The sequence below is a fragment of the Antennarius striatus genome, chromosome 22, assembly GCF_040054535.1.
Source record: "Antennarius striatus isolate MH-2024 chromosome 22, ASM4005453v1, whole genome shotgun sequence".
NCBI classification, from domain to species: Eukaryota; Metazoa; Chordata; class Actinopteri; order Lophiiformes; family Antennariidae; genus Antennarius; species Antennarius striatus.
This window is the reverse complement of record NC_090797.1, coordinates 10025865-10041616: the sequence shown is the minus strand read 5'-3', so window position 1 is coordinate 10041616 and position 15752 is coordinate 10025865. Positions and strand designations below refer to the sequence as shown.

General features: G+C 37.3%; 1 protein-coding gene across 1 annotated transcript in view; it reads left to right on the top strand.

The window, feature by feature from the left end:
- Nucleotides 1-7353, top strand: part of LOC137589134 (copine-8) — a 72757-nt gene extending 65404 nt beyond the window's left edge. Inside the window, exon 20 of the mRNA XM_068306645.1 lies at nucleotides 1904-7353. Coding sequence (XP_068162746.1) covers nucleotides 1904-2092 — 189 coding nt within the window. The 3' untranslated portion in view covers nucleotides 2093-7353. The remainder of the gene's footprint in view (nucleotides 1-1903) is intronic.
- The last annotated feature ends 8399 nt before the right edge of the window (nucleotides 7354-15752 follow it).

The window sequence follows — 15752 nt, the reverse complement described above, 5'->3', positions numbered from 1 at the left end:
TTAAAAAGCCTGCAGGGCAGCTTGAGGTCTGCTCTCAGCCAATCAGGGGAGACCTGGGAACAACTCCACAGACATATGTCAAAGGATGAGACTTTTCCCTAGGATGGGCTGATGGGCAGAGGGTCTCTGGTGATTTGGAAACAGACAGAATCTGAATTACAGTTGGATCAAGCCAGCTTTAATTTGCATTTCCCTTTTTTTCTTCATGTCGTTTATCAACAGCAAAGCTTTCCATATTTAATATAGTTTCTTTCAAGACCAAAAGAAGATAAACATTCCAAGTGAGCCATTTGTTTTTCTTTCCTTCCTGACCTTTATGGTGCTGTCACTTCTTTCTCCCTCACAGCCTCCCTCGCCCACGTGGGCTCAGTGACGCTTGTTAGCTGGCTTATTAACAAGCTGGCGTATACACGCGTAGAAAAGAGCTGGAGATGGTGTAAAACTGGGTTTCAGGACTGGAACATCGCACCAGCTCTGCTTATAGGCTCTCATTACCAGCAGGCTAATAACCCCGAGTGGCACGGAGAGGTTTACTTTTCACAGTGAGGGATTCCAGCACAGATTGGAGCCGCATATGATCTTTTGATTGTTGGTGACAACAGCTCATTACATTAATGAAACATCATACATCCCCATACATTTCCTCTTGTGCTTCAATAATACTAAGCAGCGTTTAGTTGGAAATAAGGAGTCACAGCGAGGCGGTTTGTTTGTTCAAGTAGTAACTTAAGTAGCCAGCAACCAGCAGAATTTCTTTCAAGACAAATAAACTATATATCCCTTTGTGGAAGAAATTAAACTCAGATCAGTGCATTTTTAGGTATTCCATCACTATGACTGTGAGACACGTGGCAGAAATCAATCATTGTCAGTCCGAATTCAGACTGATTTCTCACCCATTTGATTTTGCCATGCCATGCTAATCCCCAGTTTGAGCCTGCATAGTTCTGTGTAATATCAGATTCCAGTAAATAGGTCTTAGTGTGTGTCGGAATCCTCTCTGATATTCCTGAAGCTGTCCCACTCACCAACAGCCTGAACTGGCAGCAACAAGCTGTAATATGTATTCATCTTTACATCTGCAGTAGCTATTTATCTCTGTGACATTTGGGGGCTTTTTTCTCCATGTGCAGTTTTAGAGATCATATATTCACAAGCAGAGTTTAATTTCAGAATATAGCATGAATCTGCAGTATCTTAATTAGAGTGGACTCTTTTCTCTGTTGCTGTGCCAATTTTGTGCTCTAGCTGGAGGGATGATTGTATTTTATGAGCTTTTTCTACTTAAAATAATGAACAAAGAGTGAAAATCATGTTATATAATTTTGCAGTCCTTCCTTGGACTTAACAGTATATTCTGCTCACTTTCATCTACATTTCATTCTCACTCCTCTGCTCTAATCTTATTTCCCACCACTGCTCTTTGTCTTTTCACTCCAAGGCTCATTTATTCCTGAATGCTTCATCTCTGTGACTTTCTTTATTTTACCTTTCTTTACCAAAACATCTCTACAATCATCATTTCCATTTGTTTGGTGATTTGGTCCCATTACATACTGCTACCAAGCCAGTCAACTTACTCTTCACGGACATTACGAATGCAGTTTACAGTGATAATGGTGACAATGATGGTTTTTACTCTAGAAACTCTGAGAACATTTTGAATCAATGGGGCATTGGGAGGTACACAAAAGCAGATTCTCCTTTCAAAAACGAAAAATGACATCATCAGCTGTAGTTAGATAGAGAATTAAGATAGTATTGTCACCATGAGTTGGTTGATGATCCATGAAGATGCTCTTTTCTTTCTTTCTTTCTTTTCCTCCCCCTCTCCTCAACTTATTTGCTCCATCTTCTCTTCAAAATAATTTTAACTCATCTTTCTGTCTCCCCTCATTTTCAGTTCGTCCCATTTAGGGACTACATTGATCGGACGGGGAACCACATCTTGAGCATGGCTCGGCTCGCCAAAGATGTCTTGGCTGAGATCCCTGACCAGTTTCTGTCCTACATGCGGACCCGCGGGATAAAGCCGGCACCGGCGCCTCCTCCCTACACACCACCAGCCCAATCCTTCCAGACACAGATTTGAGAAGCTTGGAGGGAAAAGGTTTTACCGTCAGGGGTTAGCTGAACTTTACACGCAAAATACTTCCATTTACCTAAAGCCGCTCTCCACGCCTTGTCGTCGTGGATCACGGTGGTCTGTCTGGTGTTCAGGAAGCTACATAACAGGCAAGGAGAGTGTCGCTTTAAAGGATGGGACAAGCCAATGAGCGTATGTTTACTTCCACTGTCATTCCTGTTGCTGTCTGGTTGAGATTGGATTTTTTTGTTTGGGTTTTTTTTTTTTTTTTTGCTTGGGGAAACCTGGACAGGTTTATGAGAGATGTTCCAGAGTCAAAGTTCAAGCAAGGAAGAAGAGAAGCACTGAATAATGAAATGGAAGAAGAAATTTAGGACAGCTCAGAAATGTTGTGAAGAGAATGTCTCCAAACAAACATGGAGAATGACTCAATCTCCATGAACCTTCTTCTGTACATAGCTGGACTCTCTCTCTCTCTCTCTCTCTCGCGCTCTCTCTCTCTCTCTCTCTCTCTCTCTCTCGCTCTCTCTCTCTCTCTCTCTCTCTCTCTCTCTCGCTCTCCCCCCCCCCCCTCTCTCTCTCTCTCTCTCTCTCTCTCCCTCTCTCTCTGGCTCATTATCTCTATCTCTCTACAACTCATTGTTTACAGCAAACATTAAGACGGATTTTTACTGTTGATACTTTTTCTATACACATAGTTTCGACATAAAGCTTGTGATAGTCTCTTTGCCTGTCCTGACAGGTGTCAGGTAGCAGCAGTGGAGGTTCTGGTAGCCCTTCTGTACCGTACCGTACCGTGCTATACCGTACCGTACCGTTTTCTGGTGTTTGAAATTACCTTTTGCATGAGTGTAGCCTCAGTCAAGTGCATGCATATAGTGGCCCTGCACTACCTCTTTCATCCATCCATCCATCCATCCATCCATCTGTGGAGGATGAGAGCCTGTTTGTATATCCATTTATCACTTCATGCCTGTCTCTCTATCTTATTTTACTCTTTGGCCTGAAAAACTGTCCTCGTTCTCCATCACTTGTGTGTGTGTGTGTGTGTGTGTGTGCGTGCGTGCGTGCGTGCGTGCGTGTCTTTCTCTCAGTTTTTTCTTTATTTCTCTTTTCCGTAGCTGTTTCCATCCAAAGTTGTTGTTGTTTTTTTTCACAAGTGAACTCAAACAAGCTGAACAGAGCATGGTCTCATTGTTAAGCTTATCACAGGGAGAGTGGCCTCTATTGCAGAACAAATTGGAAATGTAAAATCTATTTTTCACAATTTTCTCACCTGCTTTTCATCTCGTGCCACCTTCACATCAGAAATGTCTCATTTCAATTACTTTTCTCAATGCTGTAGTTTATAAACTAAAGTTAATGACATTCCCTCAGCATTTGTTTTCAGTATTTATTAGTAAAGATGAGCTCTAAAACTCAACAAAGATGTGGAACTCATCATTAATGTTTAGCATTGTTAGCATCAAAATCAAAATAATTCCATATTAATTGAATGTTTGCATCACTGGATGGAAAGAGTGAAATAAATGGTGTGATCCCCGTCTTTTAGTCATTTTTCAAAGAAATAAAATCTAAAAAATAAAAAATTAAATTGACTAAAAATATCAATGTTTAGAACCCGAAGAAAAATAATTACTTGAGTTGTGTGTCTGCAGTACAGATCAGATACTGACATGTAGACAAGTGATCGTGTTACCCTGGTTACTTTTTTCTTACCTCTTATTTCAGTCTATAAAACTGCTTGAACTGAAACAGTTGGAAAGATTTTTACGAGCCAGTGTGGTGCATTTCCAAAAGAAGGAACTCTGAGACATTTCTATTGTGATTTTCAGAGGCAGAATCATTCCACCTCTTTTAGCGTGACTTTAACAGCTCAAAGGAGCCATCAATTATAGTATTGGCAAATATTTGGATCTGACATTTAACTTGCTCTGAATTCAGTTTGTTTGACCTCAATTTCTATTTTTTGTGTTTTGGTAGCATAGCTACCGCGGTAATCTCCCTCTGTCCCTGTTGTCCTTCAGAGTACAGAGGCAGTCGGATTCCCACAGGCCCAGACGTTACATCTCATTGTGTCGTCAAACACCACATGTCTACCCCATGTTTAAAACGACAGCAGCTGCTCTCAAACTAAATGCTGTTTGAGCTTAAAGAGCCCAGTGGTCAAAAATGCAGAGAAAAACACACTTTTTATTCTTTTTTTTGTGTATTTTTTATCGCACTTTTAGCCTTGATATAGCTTTTTCTATGTTTGTTATTATGATGAACGTTAATGTGTGCCAATCATTTGGAAAAGGATCGTTTGTGTGATTCTCATCCAACAAGTTGTGCATCATATCAAAGTGACTTCAGATGTCACAAATGTCAAAAGATTGTTTCGTTTTATTAGAAGTGTGTTTCAGTGATGAGTGACAATTTTAAATGTGAATGAGGGTTTGTGTGAAGCAACTTTTAAAAATGACGTCAATTTTAAATTCTTACAAAAATGAGGATGAAGGAATATTTGGAAACTGATCGAAGAGTAGGTGAATTCACAACACCCCAAATGTGAAAGGATGTCTGAGCACTGCAGTGATGCTATACAGTGACTTTAATATATTTATATTTATAATTGGAACAAGTTAACAGTTTGCACTTACAGGAAGCTTGTATTTTATTTTATCAACTGTTTGTTTGGAGTAATTAATGTTTCCTGATGTGAAGCACATCTAACCACCAGGTTAAAGCAGATCTAGGGATATACTGCAGAATTTATAGTCATCTCTTTAATACATTAACAGTTTGTAAGTCTTAAAATACAATTTTGAAAATGGTAATATAATGTCTTATTTGTGAAATATTTCTAAATAATCCTGTCTGATCTAATATTTGTATTTTCCAACAACTTCAGTTCTCTCTATATTTCAGCCTAACAAACACATTTAATTTAATATTTTGTAACAATAAAAAAAACTCCTCTCCACCCTATCATCTACTGACTTACTCTTATTTTTCATAAAACGTACAATTCAATGATACATAATATTATCAACACAATATGCTTTTTATTATATGCTCATTACACAAAAATGTGTGTTGATTTTTTCTGTTGTCTTCAGAGTTGTTTTTTTCAACATAGTTGTGACCGTGCCTGATATTTGTGTTTGTGATACGGACTGTTGACCACAAACACACATTCTGTTTTATTTTTCTAATATTCTTTAAAATGCTAAACTCTCCAAACAGTATCAGACACAATATGTTGTTATAACTGTCTCCATGTATTTTTACCATCATGTCCTTTTTAAAACACACATTAAAGGTTTTTCAGATCCCATACTCATTAACATTCTAGAAGATATGATCCCTTTCAAACCAATGTTTTGTTTCCAAGTTATCATATCTCTCCAAAGTACTGATAGTCACCACGTAAATTGAAATTATCCAGCACCACACAGTAGATCTGTTTGAACTCAGATTTTGTCCACAGTTTGATTTGCCTTGTTAGGGTGATAGTCTCACATTCTTTTTTTCTCACGGCTCCCTCCTGTACATCTTTTGCAAAGACTGTACCGCTGTCCTGATATTGTTAGACTAACTGCGTGAATGTGTCGGGTGTGTATGTAAGCTTGACCGGTGCAGACACCCACTTCTAGCCACCCACTGCTTCCAAAGTGCAGCTGGAAACATCATTAGGACTGCAGGTCAAAGCAATGATCGCATCACCTCAGTAGACATAAAATAGGATTCACACCCAACACTGCTGCGTTCAGAGCCGTGGTGGCTACGGTGTTTATCGACTCTTCACTTTTCTCTTTGTTGCTTCAGTTTTCTAAAAGTATGTGACTGTACTCTGAAAGCTACGAAGAACACAGTCTTAGTAATGACAGGACAAAGCAATAGCAGCATAAATTTTGCTGACAGTAGCCACTATGAGCTAACAGTCTTACCAGATGAAGTCAAGCTGTAGGGGCAGAACCCTGAGTGAATTTGATCTCTTATAAATCCATCCTTTTATTTGAAAGAGAAAAAAATGTGCCAATTCTTTATTCAAACGTGCACCTCAGTCAGTATATCATCTTGTCAGGTTTTTACTTGATAATTGGCCCGCCACATTCAAACCAGTGTGCTTTTGCATCGCCACACATGGTGTAGATAGCGAAACAAACAAGCAAGCCTGCAGGAAACCCATGTCATTTGACTAACTACCTCTCGTTTCAAGTTCAGTTCTTCAAAGGCGCGTTTCAGGGTAGGAATATGCATCTCCTCATTTTACCAAATTTAGCACAGGATACAGTATGGAGGCAAAAAAAAACGAAGTTTTTAGTAACATAATGTGCAGCTGTGAAATGAAATTAGGTCTGTGATTTGAAATATCCTTGATGTTTTATAGTTCTGTATCTCCCAAGAAAATCTTTCCATGACACTGGAAATTAATTATCCATTTAAGTAATTTCAGATCTACAACTTCAAATCAAACTAAGTGTAAATTTAGTTGTCCATATTTTTCAACTAAAATAAGCCCAACTTAATTTAAATGGCAAAGCTTTAGACATAAAAGGACTTTAACAGTTACTCAAAATTTTAGATTTATAATAAAACATTTCACTGATGTAATAATGGCTTTTTTTTGCTTCCATACATTACACAAATATATTATTGCTTCATTAGTGCTAATTATTACTATTCTTATTCTTATTAGCTTCATAAAAGTATGAGTAGAGTGTGTTTATGTGTGTGCATGAATGTGTTTGATATACTTGTGTGTACATGCCTGTGTAGCACCTTTATTAAAGTGTTTTAATAGACCATGTGAGGTGTTAAGACACGTAAGATCTTTGTTTACTAAAACTATCCAAATAATATATTGTATGCTAGTCATATCTTCTTATAACAATGTGCACTGTTTGCATGTACAGTTTTACAAAGGATGCACCAGTTCCTTTTGTTAAAAACAGTGTTTTGAAATATAAATCTCTGTGTGGAAAATTAACTGTACAAAACGGCCTTAAATCTCTCACAGATATTCTTTGAATTGTGTGATGCCTTCTTCAGAAAAATTCATTGTTTGAAGGAATTAATCGTTCTATATTTTGTGTCTATGTTTTTATTGCTTTCTAGTGTATTTTCTTTGCACAAGTTCAATTATGGGAAAAAAAAATGATCTTGTACTATTTTGAAACCGTGATTAATCAGAGAAAGCATGGCTGAAGTACTGATTGTCTGATAATACATATAATAGATGACTATTTCTGTATTGGTTTTTTAAATAAATATTCATATTAAACACAAGAGCTATGGTATTTTTTTCTATCTCTCCAATCAGAGCTTAATAAGACTCATGTATTTTCTCTCCCCCTGATAGGATGATTATAGTCCATGTAACCAGGGCCACCAGCTTTGAACACAACATGAAATGCTTCTGCAAAAATGAGAAATGTCAAACATTTATTCATCTCAGACGATACTTTCCAGAAGTCACGTTGAGTTTCGTCTGCATGCTGTGTTATTTCCTATATTGACACATTTGAAGAGGCAATTAGCAACGCTGAAAATGCCCTGTAGCACAAAAATAGACATTTTTTCTAATCCGTCGGGGGTTGATAAGGTTCTTCATCAACTATTCAATAAATCAGCAAGTACTTCGACAGATGCTGAGATCCCTGATTTCAGTCACAATCCAACTTGTCATCAAAGTTTTCAGATGTTTCAGAGTCTCACTCCTGCAAGTCAGTTGGACAGTCTTTCTGCAGAGGTGAACGTTTTCCTCCTGAGAGAGGTTAAATAAAGGTCATAAAAACGTGAAAGGATTAGCTTGGGAAAAACACTTATTTGCCTTCTTGCTGTTGATTTAAGGAGCGGATCATGACTCGTAATGCTGAAGGTGTAGCTTTAATATTATCAATTATTAAAAGCAATTGAAAAAAATTTCACTCTTGCTAAAGTTAAAATAAAAATCCATGCCAACACCTCTAAAGCTCATCATTTCCATACTGGGCCTCAAAAACAGAATAAATTAAAATATGTAAAGTAATTTTTTCAAAATTATGCAAAAGTCAGGCTAGCTGTCCGTCTAGGTTCACGTCTCGACTCTAACGATGGAGCAACATTGATTTAAGTTTCAGCAGGAAGCGGGTGACAGAATACTGGATATTTACAACTCTAACAAAATGTCATATGAAATGGAATCAGCGGAAATAATCGACACAATCTCTATAAAAATGCAAGTAGATTCCATATTTTGTTCAAGACAGCAACAGTTTTTTGTTGTCTTGAACAATTGAAGTGAATGTAAAGGAGAGAAATCTGCCATAGTGGATTTGACCACATCCTGACTTTAACAGCTTTGGATAACCATGACCTGGATAACTGAGAACCTACACAGACACCACCTCCCAATATTTCATAATTGATGTTTTTACTTTCATTTAATTTAGACAGTAAATATGTCACCATTATGCAGATAATGTAGACGGCTGACAGTGATGACAACAGACACAATCAAATACACTGAGTGTCCAGAGAAGCAAAAATCCATCATCCAACACTATATTTATTAGACAGATGTCAGCTGCTGGTTTGTCCATTCTCTCCTTCATGAAAGTGCTCATAAATTTGAAGTGCCTGATAAAATTGGCTAGTGAATTTCTCTTTTCATACATCAACATGTGCATGTATTTGCAAAATAAATTGAGTCACTCTGTGTCACAAAAATTTGTACATCTGCACATGAAATACGACAATAGTGAGGATTAGATTCAATATAATTAACTTCTTATTTATTGTGCAAAGACTTCAACATATACCAAAGGTCACTGGAAATCTCATTTTAGAAGCATTGATGAATGAGGGTTGAAGTTCACAGGTGGCATGCTATAGAGTGTTAATACCAGGGGGAGGTTCTATGAGCATTTTCACATCCTTTATGTTGTTTATAAAGCAAAGGTAATTTATGTTGGGGGAACCTTGTGCACGCCTCCTTTGGCTTTAAATAGATTCATTTTCCCAGCATCCCCCGAGGCCAAGGGAGGAGGCAGATGGATTGATTGTGGGGGTGAAGAGAGGCATAGTAAGAAAAGGTGCTAATATCACTGTCAATCAACATCTGATGCAGCGGCAGCAGACGGGGAACCAATCAGGACACTGGGAATACAAAGCTTAGTGTATGCTACATGTCTAAACACACTGCAGAGGAGAAACAGCATGGCTATGAATTCAGGAAATAATCCTCATGGAAGACAAATAGTATCTTCATTTTTGTTCATGTGGTTTTTTTATTATATTAAATCGGAATGTTTTCACACCCAAGCCAGAAACAAGCATGCAGGGGGAAAAAACTTGGACATTAAAATTATTCTAAACAGAATGAGAACTGCATTGTTCCTTTTTGTTTAAATACTTATTCACCAGATAATTATGTGGGAATTAGTTGACACAAAAGGTCATGTTCAAGTTTTTTTTTTCCTTAAAAGACTTGATGTCTTAATTCTTGAGTAAGTCTAATGAACACTGTGGTTGGTGTCTGTCAACCAGGGTTGTAATTATGTTCGCTTGTCACTTCCTGACACGGTCTGTAGCTTAGCAACCTGCCAGGCAGACTGAGCTAAAGTTGGAACTCATTTGAATATTCCACAGAAATTTAAAAAAAAAAAAAAACAAGAAAGGAACTCAGGTGTTTGGTGCACAGTTCTGAAACTGAAGGTGTCATTGGGACGCCACTCAAAGTCCCCAAATGCTATTGCGCACATCCTCCACAGTCTCATCAAGCTGATAGGAATGTGGGCAGGTTGTATAATTACTGTATGCCATTAATAAAACACATGTTTTAGCTGCTCCGCCTGCTGAACTCCCACCATTTTTATATAAATAGAATATTTTCTTCATATAATGTAATTGTTTTTTGAAGGTGCTAAGAGGCATACAGCAGGTTGATGTATTTTGAGTCTATTATGTAACAGCGCGGCATGATTGTTTTTCTAACAGCACATGTTAAAACATATGTTTACTTCTCAGTAAATGATCTTGTTTTCATTGTTTTCTTTTGATTCCTTTAATAGAACGACAACTAGTAATAACTCATTTTACTCATCAAGACGTTGCATTGCCTCATGATCCTAAGGGTTCAGAGGTTAAGGTAAAAGTGATGTTTAAACTGTGTTGGTTGACCATCATTTTTCTTTATTGGAAACAACTCAGATTAAATACACAGAGAAAGAGCTGCAGCCTTGTTTTTCTTCATTACAGTCGACAAACAACAGGATTAAGTGATACAACTTGGCCCCATAGTTGATTTATTTTTTGTTCCATGTGTGCTGTGTATAATGACTTCTACACCACAGACCTCCCCTTTGTCTCAATTAGCTGTGCATATGAGGCCACTTGTTACCTGACTAAAACGGCTGGATATATTTATAATGCGTCAAAGCCGACTGTTGCGTCTGTGTGTGATATTGCGATTCCACTGGCGATGCATTATTCAGCGAGACAAGAAACACATGAGGTGCTCTGAGCTTCATTGTCTTCTGAGTTTATGCAAATAAGTGGATTATAAGAAAAGTAACGGTTCTTTAGAGATTCTGATGAATTCCACCAGAGTTGTCTGAACATGTTTCTCGCGGTACATTTGAGCTCATGTTTGTGTGGTGACATGTGGACTGATGAACAGTGATAGGCGAGGGCAGAGAGTCACATAATCATCCAACCTGCTGACACCACACATTCACGCGCTTTGTTAGTATAGAGCGATAGTCAGAGGCAATGGGAGGTGAATAATGATTAGTAAATACATGACAGGAAATATTCAGTCTGTTAACAGGTAAACATGCACATACAGGGAGATAGCACTGAGTTAGTACTGTCACATTTAGATTTATAAGTGAAAACAGCGATTTTCCTTTTTCTTATTTCTGAATCTTTGCATTTTATTTCAAAATTTTCCATTTTGTGAAGTACATTAACGATAAGAATCATTCAAATGATGATAGAAGTATAAAATTTAAATTAAATTTCTGTGTGTGCATTGTGTGACACACACCCTGATTTGCAGCTACAACAATTAGACTATATTGTCCTCCACTTATTTAATTGTGCTCCAATAGATTCTATTGGAATCTACACCCCAAGAAAACACATGTATGGACCCAAAAACTGTTTATTTGTGTTACAGCTTATGATATATCATCACAACTAGATCTAAGGTGATTTAAGGCCAGTCTTGCACACCATCTCTTTCGCAACATGTAGCGACAAAGATAACGACACAAACAACACGTAAAATACTGACATGTGAGAACCATAAAATGATTTATGTCGATAAGACTCCTGAGTACTGAAATAAAAGCGTTAGCAGCTGTCAAGAGAACACACTGAAGCGTCTACATATCCACATATTTCCGCTCCAGGAAAAGGTGGAGTCAGAAATAGAGCTTTAAAGGAGAGCAAACACTGGATTTACATCCTCCAGTCAGCCAGATGGCCAATCGAGATTAATAATAATGTGTCTTTTGGGGGTAGAAATAGACAACTGCCCTCTATCAGGTAGGAACCTGGTGTTTATTTTACATGGTGTTGAATCTAATGAAATGATAGGTTGAAGTTCAAACATGCTGATCATTATTAGATATGTTAACAACACTTCAATGCTTGGATATCGCTTCATTTGATGGCTGTTTGGAGAGGACATCACAATCAGTTTTGTTCTTTGTTCAGAGCCATGGTAAACATAATTCGATGTTCACATCACTCTCAGGATAAACATCAAAGTTGTTTCCTGGTGGTTTGTGTTTCCAGATAGAACCATAGATCCAGAAACATTCTCTCACTGAAGGAGGCTGGACTGGAAGTGAATTGAACACTTTTTTTTTCTAAACACCCACTGGTGATGCTGATAATTATTAGAAATGGCCTGGCTTGTCTTTGAAATGTCGCTGAAGGTCAAAGGCAGTGTATCGCTTCCCTATGGTTTCCCCAATAAACTGAGACTAAACAGAAAAGTTCTGAAATCCAGTAATTTAGGTGAGGCATAACATAACTATTACACTTCTTGGTAAAATTTAAACTTATATCCATATCTTGATCATAGATTATCACCTTTAGGTGTAATTTATACACCTAGCAAATTGACAGCAAAGAGAGAGCATGTTTAAAAGTTTGACAGGTTAAAAATGATTGGTTAAGAGATAACCTCTTGTCAGGTTATGATTATGTGAAGGAGAGAGTGGGCTGGTGTAGACACCATGCATGAAGAGATGGCCTTCACCTGATGACGTAGCATCAGATGAGTACTTGTGGGTTTTCAGTCAGTTGGGTCTTGTATATACAGTTTATAATCACCCATCATTCAACTCAGCCAGTTCTTTTTTAACAATATTAGATGTGCGCTGAATTCAGGGAATTCTCCAGTTTGGTTTATTTAATTGCAAAGTTTGAGTTTGACCAGACACTAAGTAGAAAAAAGAACCTCAATCACCAAAATGGTTTTGGTGTGTGTTTTAATGACATCAGCATTTTACACAAATTAAACACGGCAGTCAGAGACTGTAACATCCCGCGACAACCCTGAATTCAAAATTTTACCCTACCTACTTTCATAGATCAGGGTAAATCAAATCGTAAGTAGATCAAAGCACGAGCTTTGATCTATGGTCTTACTCACACTGCCCTTTTCCCTCGTCTTTCTATCTTATCTGGTTCCTGAGAGTACAAAAGTTGGTATTTGACCATGACATAGTTTTCTCAAGGTCAATGTCATCACCTCATTTTTATCCCCTTTGCTTTTTGTTTCATTTTTTATCTTCAACGGTTGCAAAGATATTTGGTGGACGGACGGATGAACACATGAACACTGACAATTACAATACATCACCGCTTTGAAGCGGAATGTAATCAAGGGATTAACACCATTAACACTTTTAAACCAATAACTTCTGATTTTGATGACAAAAGTTGTTCTGTTGGTATTGGTGCACATTTCATTGCATACATGATCAGTTCTTTGGATTTGAAACGGTTATGATCATTTGTTCACAGTGTGTTCTCTGGTGGTTGTCAACCTGTTTACAACTGTGTGATGTTCCTTCACTAATTAGAGAAGGGAGAGATTCATTACGAAGTGCTGTGATTAACTGAACATCTCCGAAGGATAAAGCTGGTGAAAGACAAACACACCATAAACTGTCAGATACTAAATTGCTTACAGGCAGGCTAATGTGTGGTGGTTGTCTGTGTTTTCTTGCATATTTTTAAACATAAGAAACATAGAAAACACACCTTCTCAATGATGTGTCACATTAAACAGCTTGGTGTCATTCCTATTGTCTGTATTCACAGCTAAGATATTACATCAAGACATACGGACACTTTAGTGTGTATATTGTTAAAAGTGTTAAAATCTCGCTTAACATCAGGTCAAATGTAACAGCTGTGGTTTACATGTGTGAGCAAAATAATCTAATCCTGTGTCACTGACATAATAAAACTTTATATTATCTCATGAGCTCATTATGTTAATACAATAAAGTTTTTTGCTTTGCAGCTAAATTAAAGTGAAGATGAATAATCATGTGTGAATAAAGTTATTTGGTATTTTAATGTGACTAAAATACATACAATACAATACAATAAAGACTGGAAAAGTATTGAATGATTGCTGTGAACATGAAATAAAACATTGTACTGAAATTTTATGTAAACGATATGCGATTTAAAAAAATGACCTGTTGTAACCCAATTTTTTTGACCATATGATAATTTACATGCATATTTTTCAACTCCAAGCTGTATAAACCTGAATGCTGAGTGGATTTAGGCAGATCAGGTGAAATGTATTTGTGTATATCAACACCACTGTGTTTAATCATTAGGCAGGGTCTTTTTCTTTGGCAAAATGAGCTAAATAAGACAATAATTGTAAAATGTCTTTTGGAGGGATGCAACACTCTTGAAATCACTAAGATATTGGGGCATGCTCACATAATCATCAAAGTTTCTGTTGCAAATAATCAACAAGTTTGCAAGAAATATGTTGAGACACAAAATAAGACACAAATTAACAGCCAATGATTTGAGAAGAAAAAAATGTGAAGCCACCAAGAACACATCATCCTCCAGTGCTGTCATATTGCAGAACTGTAATTTACCTGGAGTGTCCACAAGTACAAGCTGTTCAGTGCTCAGATCCATGGCCAAGGTCAGGCTGGGCAAAACTCGACCACTATTACACAAGACACACAAGCTGACACACACACCATCAAGGTGGTGGTTGGGTACCGGTATGACTGCTAGTATTAAAGATGTGCTAGTTGGACATTTTTGGCTTAAAGATGGACTAAATCACCTTTCAAACTTACTGCCATTTTTTTAGAAAGCACTTCCTTCAAGCAGCGGGATAGGAAAAAGAGTGCAACCTTCGAGAAGGTCATGATTTTTATGCAGGAATGTTCTCCATCGCCTGCATCAAGCACTCCACTGCATGTCTAGCCAGTAAACGCTGTAAAGAAGAATAACAACATGGACCTCATGACTCATGAATGCAAACCTTATGACTATTAATGAAAAGGGTAGCTATATTGATCAGTTTTTGTTTTTTTAATTTAACTATCAGAAATGTTTCTTTGTAAATCTTAAGTTGTATGTTGGTATTCTCATTTTAAGAGATGAAATATAACAAGAGAAATGGAAAAATATTGATTGTGAATTTAGTTGCATAATTCTAATAGTTGCTCAATATTTTTGCACAGATATATATTTGCTTAAGAAAGCCTTAACCTCACAGTTTGCTTTCTTAAATATTCAGGTTTGAGGTTAAACATTTTCACTTGACTGAGACCATCGTTCGATTGTTCCTCCAGCTTGTTCTCTGCTCTTGTCATCCTCATCACTTTCCACAGTTGCAGCTGTTGTCGTGAATGATTGCATATAAAAATAAAATCCATGTCAGTGTCTTTGCTGTCATCCTGTCCTCACAGCGCTAACAAGTAGCTCTTCAGTGGCGCTCCTCTTCAAAAAATAATTGCTAACAGTCTCTGATGTTTGCACAAATTTGTCTGGGAATAGATATGAAAACACAAAGGTATGATGACACTAACGTCTCCATGTGTATATGAGCACAAATTAATGTAAAGCAGAGCAGCTACACAAGAAGCATGCAACCCATTACAAGAATTGCATTTCCATTCTGAACATCAAACCTTTGACAGTTTGTGACTTAGTGCAGCGTCTCTTTATGGTTTATTGTAGAATATTGACTGTTGTGCAATAATCAGCTGGATTGTTGTGAATCCTTCATAAAAGGGTTGCAAACTTGTGTCCACGCAACCAAAAGGATTAAAATAGATATTTAATATATATTTCCATTCAGCCATCAATGTATGACACAAGGCAGTACATACAGTATATACGTGGTTGCACTAACTGTAGTAGATATTATGTTTATATACTCCGGATTTTTTAGGAGCATGCCAGGCAGTGTTTGTTGAGAACTTGAATTTGTGGTCACAGTTGCTTTGTTTGGTGGAATCACGTTAATGCTTTGTTGGGAGTTCTGCAGCAGCATGTTTGACACTTCTTCATACACTAATCAATAATATGTTTTCATTTCACTGTTAGATAGTGTAATATTTTGTTGGTTTCTATCGAAATCCATTGTCATTTAAACAGAAGAGTGTGTGTTGTAACAGGGACTGTT